General features: G+C 34.4%; 1 protein-coding gene across 1 annotated transcript in view; it reads left to right on the forward strand.

Annotated features, from left to right (window-relative positions):
* Nucleotides 1-6,530, forward strand: part of CFAP54 (cilia and flagella associated protein 54) — a 104,664-nt gene extending 98,134 nt beyond the window's left edge. The window contains exons 67-69 of the mRNA XM_038155315.1: nt 46-232; nt 1,607-1,684; nt 4,182-6,530. Of these exons, the coding sequence (XP_038011243.1) occupies nt 46-232; nt 1,607-1,684; nt 4,182-4,301 (385 nt within the window). The 3' untranslated portion in view covers nt 4,302-6,530. The remainder of the gene's footprint in view (nt 1-45; nt 233-1,606; nt 1,685-4,181) is intronic.
* The last annotated feature ends 1,515 nt before the right edge of the window (nt 6,531-8,045 follow it).

An 8,045-nucleotide genomic window follows, 5' to 3' on the forward strand; every position in this document is an offset into this window, starting at 1 on the left:
TGTTGTTTTATAGCAGTAATAATGAAAAGCTTTGTCTTCTTTTAGAATTATTTCTTTAAGGGAGAAATTGTCTGATCTGAAGGAGCAAGTTGAAATATTGATGCAAGGTTCTAAGAGCTTTTCAACTTCAGTATGTACAAGTTTTCTTGAGCAAAATGAAACTCTGAAAATAAGTTCTTCATATAAACCCAAAAGAAGTGATGCAAAAGTGCATCTTGATGATAAAATAGAAGTAAGTGAGAACAGCTTGGCTCTCATATATGTTTGACTTGATTTAAGATGTCTGTTTTGGGGAAATAAATGAAGGGCAACTTGGCAGGTAGACATAAAGGCAGGCATTAAGCTTCCCTCACCTCTTAAAAGAAAAGTTGAAATACTTTCACTCTTTATTTATTATTTAACTATTCCTTATATATTGCTTGTCAACTTTAGGAAAAAAAACAAAAAAACCAAACAGGCATTTTCAACCGTCTACTTGAAAATAAAGGCTACCTCTTCAGGTACATAGATTTGGAAACTGATACCTAATTTATAGAAATCTACAGCTGAAAATCCTTGGCAGTGTGCCAAATTGACATGGTGATAACCCAAAAGTGCTTTTTAAACATCAGTTACACATCTTCAATGTAAAATGGGTAGTGGTGGTTTCTGAAATAAGAACCTTCTAATAATGTTATTGAGAGATGACTAAAATTGGCACAGAGTTTATTTTCATTTTCTCTATGCCATCCTCTTTTCTTTTTATTAGCAAGGCTGAATATGGTCCACAAGCAAATACTCTCCCCACATACACACACACAAAAGGTAATTTCAGAATTTTCCATGTGCTCTGCTTGAGATAATGTCATTGGAATAGAATGTTGCCACAGCATAAGTGCTGCTTGATAAATGCCAAGGCAAAATAGACGTTTATTTTCAAAGTGGGAGACATTTATCATGTGACAGGATTCTCTTTATATCTATTATGTGAAATGATTAATGATGTAGAGGCTGTCATTTTGTCTGATGGATGCTGTGAAACAGTGACAATTGTGCACTGTGCCATTATTATGAGGCTGTATTTTGACCAGCTTGGAGAACAAATGGTATTTTGGCCAATCACTGTGTTCAGGAGGGTAGACAGAGCTGTCCTTTAGTGGGTGTTTCTGATTACCTGAAGGTGTTTGCTCAAAATTTCATTAATATATGTCAGTAATTGGTAAAAAAATGTTTAGAATACTAATAAGATTAACATGCCATGCATTATACATGTATAAATATCATCTTGTCAGGTGTTTGTTTATCATATCTTCAGTAAACACATAGCAAAAGTATGCTCAGTCACTGGATTTAAAACCTGGACTGGGAGCAATTTTGCCTCAGTAGAAACTGCAAGATTTGGGCATTGTGTTTGTACAGGAAACACTACTATTTGTGTTGCAGAAAATTTATATTCATCAGCTAAGGTTTATTTGCTGTGAATTCAATTAGAATAACCTAAAACTTAAATATTCTGAAAAATTTTGTAAGGCTGAGCCATCTGTTAGCTTATCAGAGGAGACTGATAGTATAGCATATGTTTGTAGTACACAGATAGTACAAATTTTTTCTTGTTTTATACCATTAGGAAATTGCTAAAAGGTGTTTATCTGAAGTCAAAGCACTGCTGTCTGTTGTTCCAGCCGTGTCCTCTCCATTAACTGAGGTATGTTGTTCTCATTTAGAGTAGAAATCTGTTTTCTAAAATAAAACAATTGTTCAATTAAACTGAAACATGGATTTTACCACTAAGCATCTTCCAATTTTTTTCCTTATTTTGTTTTAGTTTTATTTTATCATCTTTACAGATAAAATACAAATGTGCATGATTACAAACTGTGAATATCTTCACTGTTCATTAGAATCAACTTTTCATACATGCAAAAATGTATTAAAAGGGGATTTTTGCTCACAATGGTTAATACAGATTATCCACCACTCTCTGGTCATTGTTTACACAGACTCCAGTGAATTTCCATGATGGAATCGCCAAATACAATTTATTTCCATTTTTTGCAGTTATTCAGGCTTGATTATTCCATTTTCTTTAGCTTTCTCTGCCTTGCCCATGACATGTTTTGAGAGATAGCATGCCATTTTTTTGTCCATGCTGATGGGACAAAGCATCTTATTCACGCTGCTACCCAGTACAGTCAGTATCACAGAGGAGACTGTGGGAACTGGCCTATGGTGGGGAGCAGTGCTGTTCAGGGCTCTCAGCCACCTTGGGGACATCAGGAAAGGACCACAGCTGCCAGGGCTCAAGGGACTCCACAGGAGATTCTGCAATCCATCGTAACATATCACTCCCTCAACTGATCCTCAAATATCTTGCCAGTAATTGTTCGCAATGGAATGATAATGGAAAAGGCATCCACTGTTCCAGTCAGAGAGTTCTTCCTACCAGAACAGAATCTGACTTATCTGAGAGAAAATAGTGCCTGTTATAGCAGAGAGAATCTGTCCTGAGCATCCTGCAGCCCAGTACCTGAGAGTACACACTTCCCTTTGATACACATTGCCCCATTCTTGCCACCCCTTGTTATCCATCCTGAAGTTCTCTCTCAAATGACTCCCAGGCCTTCATATCACACAATCTGGCTTTATCAATGCAGCAGGATACACCCACATCCCTTCTGCAAAGCTGTACTTTTCAGAGTCCCACTGAAGTATCTTCCACAGTTAGCAACATTTGATAGATTCCTAGGGAAAGATACAGATAAACTTTCACAGAATCATGGAAAATTTCTGGAACTGTTTAAATTCTTGTGAATTCCCTTTGCTTTGCCTGCTTCTATTTGTGGATCTACGATGGAACTGAGGGAGCAGATTTAGTGGTGTTCTTCTATTAAAAATATGATGTTTACTGCACTGTTTTTATTCTCTCTAAATTCCACAACCAGGTGGAACATCACAGAACTTTTCATCGTGAAGTTTCAAATACAAACTTCAAACTAAGATGATTTGAGATATGGTAGTTTTGGTTGAGCAGCTGAAGCCTAATCCTTCAAGATGCTGAGTATCTTTGTTCTTCTCTGAAGCCAATAGAACTTGTAGGGTGCTTAGCATTTCATTATGTATAGCATATTTCAAAGTAGTGTTTCCAAACTTTCATATAAGTTGTATGTATGCATTACCCTGTCTCAGCCAGAGACAGAAAGCTCAGGGAGGGACTATGTACACCACAGAATAGTACATTCCCTTTGCTTTCAAGCATGCAGGAAAAGGCAGCAGATATATTTCCTATATGTAGTTTTTCACCATTTTCCCCCACCAAACACTTTTCTGTTGCTCATCTTCTGGTGAATTAACTGGGCAAAGTCAGTTCTAATTTGCAGTCTTTGTTTTCTCATTGTCTAAGCTGTCACTCTTCTGTCGTGTTGCCACTTTCTCTTCTTTGATTCTGTTTTTTCTCTCTCTGTGTCTTACAGTGCTTTTGATTCAGCCCTGAATTATATTTATAAATGGAAAAAGTGCATTTTCATTGAATTATTCATTTAAAATGATTTGACTCTTCATGTTTTAAGAATAAAAAATTATCAGCCTACTTGTTTTTAATGCTGTTTAATGAGTAGCTATGTCCTTGAGGGAGATAGAGTATAGTGTTTGGAAACTCCAATCTTAAATGTTAGAAGTACATTTATAAATAAAATAATTGCATTAAAAATTAACCTCCCTACGTAACTTATTCCAGTCATTGCTCTCTTCAATTGTTTTTTGTTGATACCTAAATCAGTTAAATAGTTCTCCGTGTTCAATGGACACTCAAACCAGTTTATGATTGCCCTCCATTTCACCTTTTACTATTAGCTTCCTTCAATTTCTCATCTTAGGAAAAGCCTTCCAAACTACTAACCAAACTTTGTGAGCAAGTTTGTTCATAAAGGCTTCCTCCCTTGAATCCTGTTTTACTAGTTTCCTGCAAGAGATGTCATTAACCACAAATTTATACCCAGGCAATAAATATTTCTAACTTACTCATTGTTTGTATTTCAGAAATCTGACTTTATATGAAACTATTGGTATAGATGTGCATGTATATTGGTACATACGTGTGTGTGTATATATATATATATATATATATATATATAGGTATGTATGTATTTTTTTTTGTACCTCTAAACTTAATAAAGTTATTAACTTAGTATTTTTTTTCTTTTCAGATCCCATTTGATGTTACTTTGCAAACAATAACAAATTTGAAAGATATGTTTGATCTTGCCAATGGATGTATAATAACTGATGGAAGTCTTTTCGATTGGATCATTTCTCTGCTTCACTAAATGCTACTTTGCAATAACTTAATCAGTTACTAGCTGAATGCTACAGACTTAGACTTAAGTTCTAGTATTAATGTAACAACTTCATTAATCACACCAGGATTTGGCTCCTGTTATGTTTTATAATTTTCACTTTTAGGTTATTTCCAATTATTTAAGCATTAGTAGTTTTTAAGATAAAAATATTTTTAAGGAATTTAATATTTTGTAAGTAGTTTCTTTATAAGAGGATTCTCTAGCTATTCAATAATTTCTTATTGTTTGGAAAAGCTGAATAGATTTGTAGCATTCTAATTCCTGCTAATAGATATTCCTTTTCCCCCTGAAGTTGTATTCTCATCAGCAATGTTAAGATTTTCAAAAGTTGGTATTATTTCTGAAGCTGAGAATTTTTGGGAGGGTTAAAATGATCACTGAGTTTGTTCTTTTATTCATGTGTTTGGAAACTAGCATTTCAGGTTGTTGAGGGTGCAAGTGATCACTCAGATGTCTTCATAATTTCAAAGAATTTTTTAAAAAAACCAAACAAACCCCCCCAACAAATAACTCCCCCCCAAAAAGGCAGTACAAAGAATAAAATGCTACAATATTGAATATTTTTATATAATTCTAAAAAGCTAAGGGAACCTTTCTGAATGTTGCTGTAAATATTATTTTAAAGTACTCAAGAAATACAAATGACTCCTAACAACAACCACCCGAGGCAATATGCTCCAGCACATTCTCCATCTCAATGGGTGGAGCATCTGAAGTGCTGCAGTGATTGAGATGGAGAATTTGACATGAACAAGTGAGTTAGCAGACCAGAGAGGGGCCATGGCCCTTTGGTTTTGCTCACATCCCAAAGCCAGGCACTCCTTTGTTACTTGTATTGATTTGTTTGCAACAAACAGCAAAAAACCCAGGACATTTAGGCAGGAATCCTCTGAGACTTGTCCTATGAGTAGTTATGGTTTTGTATTTCCAGGAAAATTCAGCATTAATTCCTGGGCTCATTTCCTGTGAAAAAATGCCAGTCCTTTTCACTTCACTTCCCTGTACTGTAGCCCAGTGATAAAACTTTTTGAAAGCTTATTAACTTTTTTGAGCTATTTGGAAATTGCAGATTTACCTTGGCTTGTGCTTTTCAGAAAAATGTTACCTGCTTGAGTTTCTTTTAGGGAGGAAGAGGGAGAGAGAGGTAAGATTCTGACTAATGTGTATCCTAAATGTGATCAGTGCAGGAAGAAAGGGAATAAAGTTCTCTCCTATTTCTATTCATTCCTCTAAATAAAGAAGACTGGACAAGATATGCATTATGTGTAGCTGTTTAAAAGTTGTGCTGTTTTTAATTTTGTGTACACTTTTCTGGAATGCTGTAGGTAGCAGGAAAATTAGAAGGATAATGATACAATGATGAAAAGAAAGAAAAAAGTGAGTAATTGATAGTGCAGTTATTTTTGCAAGACCATTTTAAAACTGAGTTAGTATGATTATTTAACTCGACTGCCTAACAGCCAGTTTGGAGGAGAAACTCCTTAGCATTATTCTTTCATTAAAAGAGTTTATTATTCTGCAGTTGTTCAATAAGCAGGAAAGACAAAAATTTGCATTACTCATTTTTCTTTTTACAAGGAACAAGTAGGAAATTGCAGCTTTTAAAAACAAACAAACAAGGTGTTCTGTCTTTTGTTGTGCTTTGTACAAACTAAAAAACTATTTTTTTTTTTTGTTTGGGGTCACCTTGAGGATTATATTAGGACTTTTATGCAGCTTAATTAATATTTGTAAAACATGCTATAGCATCAGGTGAAAATGGAAGTGAAGTTCTATTACAGACAAGGTGTTTTTTCAGTGCTGCCTGTCTGGACCTTGTTATATTTCCTATACTTGAAAGAGAAATATTAAATAAAAGCCTTTACCTATTCATTTAAAATACATTACTATACTTACTTTCCCATAATACATATTTTCTAAGAGTTTTGTTTTAAAGAAAAATTTTATCCTTTAACACAGCACAATGAAATAATAACATTAAAATGTTGACCTCACTGTATCCATAGCAGCAGATTTTGTTCTCATAAACACAAGATAAAGTATTCAATGCAGGTTTTAGAAGAAACATTGGAGAAAACATTTTTCTTTTAGCATATAATTTAACTCTTTTGTTAAAATCTGCTTGCATGGAGGGAAGCTCATATCTGAATGTCTCCAGTAATCACACAATAAAAAAAGTACAAAAGCAATTGCAAAGCAAATTGTTTCTTGGTTATGTTATGTATTGCAGTAGTTGGGTGGGGTTTTTGTCCTTACCAGTAAATGGAGACTAAAGCCTTCAATATGTGAAACCAGAATGGAGACTGCAATATGTGAAACCAGAATAGATTTGTTGTCAGCACCATGCTGAATTGGATTTGCATAGAATACTTGTCTTGTGTCACTGTCTCCAAAATTAAAAAGGAAGAGGAGGAAGGAGGATTTCACTTTGTAAGGGAAGACCTTCCTGCTATGGGAAATTCTTCTCTATGATCTGCCCCATACAACAATGCCAAAGAGCTACTTACCACATTGACAGCTTTGAAGCCCTGGCTTGTTTACCAATTCTTTTTAAATTTTAGTGAAATATTTCTCCATTCTACATCTGTGAAAGGAATGGATAGTGCTTCCCTATCTGATAAATCATGAGATGGGGCAAGGAGAAAGAGAGAGAGAAAAAGAGCAAGATAGAGGGAGAGCACACTGTGGGGAGAAATTGAAAGATTCTGAAAAGAATGACATTTTATCTTCAGTGTATTCCCTTGGCTGAGGGACAAGAAAGACCTATGCAAAACTAAAGAATAGTAAAAAGAGGTGTTTGGGGTTTTTAAATTATTTCAGTATTTTCTGTTAGGTGAACTGAATGAAGCAAAAATGCTGAGAAAAAAAAAGCAGCTTCTGGTCCTGTAATTAAAAATTGTATCTTCAAGAACAGGCTGGAGCTCAAATTGAATTTGAACAGGGAGCTTAACAGTGAAAAGTCTGAAGGGATTTTAGAATATTTCAGTTTTCAAATACTGTTTCAATATAGTTTTAAGTTATATTGGTACCTTGAAAAAATGTTCTATATTCAAGGCATTCACAGGATTTCTCATGCCTACAAATATATAGTAACTTGAAATTATTTCTGGTTAAATTAATTTTATGATGTGGAAATCAGTAATTTCACACAGATTTATCCAATTGTATGTGACTGGTTTTTAAATTCCACTATAGCTCCAATTCACAGTAATTTTTTGTTGTCTAAAGAATATATCAATTTTCTGTATGACATCAATCTGACAAAATAATCCTAGTAATTACCCTCGCTATGCCTCAGTTTCTTTATCTGAAGATAACAGTAATCCCCTCATCAGTGAGGGATTTTAAGTTTTCTGCATCAACATTTGGAAAATATTTTCAGATCCTTGAGTAAAAGAGGAAGGCTATTTATGTTATTATTCAGTTGAGACGCACTGTAATAGAACAGTCATTTGTTTCCAGTCCATTTCAGTGAAATCCAAGAAGGAAGATTCTTAAAAGAATAATGATGGAGTTAGAATTAATTGTTGGCTAATATGCTGAACTAATTAAGCCAGCAGAGAGATCCATTTATGCTTGCCAAAGGTTTTCTTTGAGTTAAAGATATTGAGAACATCATTAAATGAGAGAAATGAAAATATGAAGCATAGGTTAATCTTTAAAACAGAGTGGGTGAAAGGGTCCAGAGGCAAATGCTGAAGTCAAATATTT

Source organism: Motacilla alba, chromosome 1A (genome assembly GCF_015832195.1).
Source record: "Motacilla alba alba isolate MOTALB_02 chromosome 1A, Motacilla_alba_V1.0_pri, whole genome shotgun sequence".
In the NCBI taxonomy this organism is placed as follows: Eukaryota; Metazoa; Chordata; class Aves; order Passeriformes; family Motacillidae; genus Motacilla; species Motacilla alba.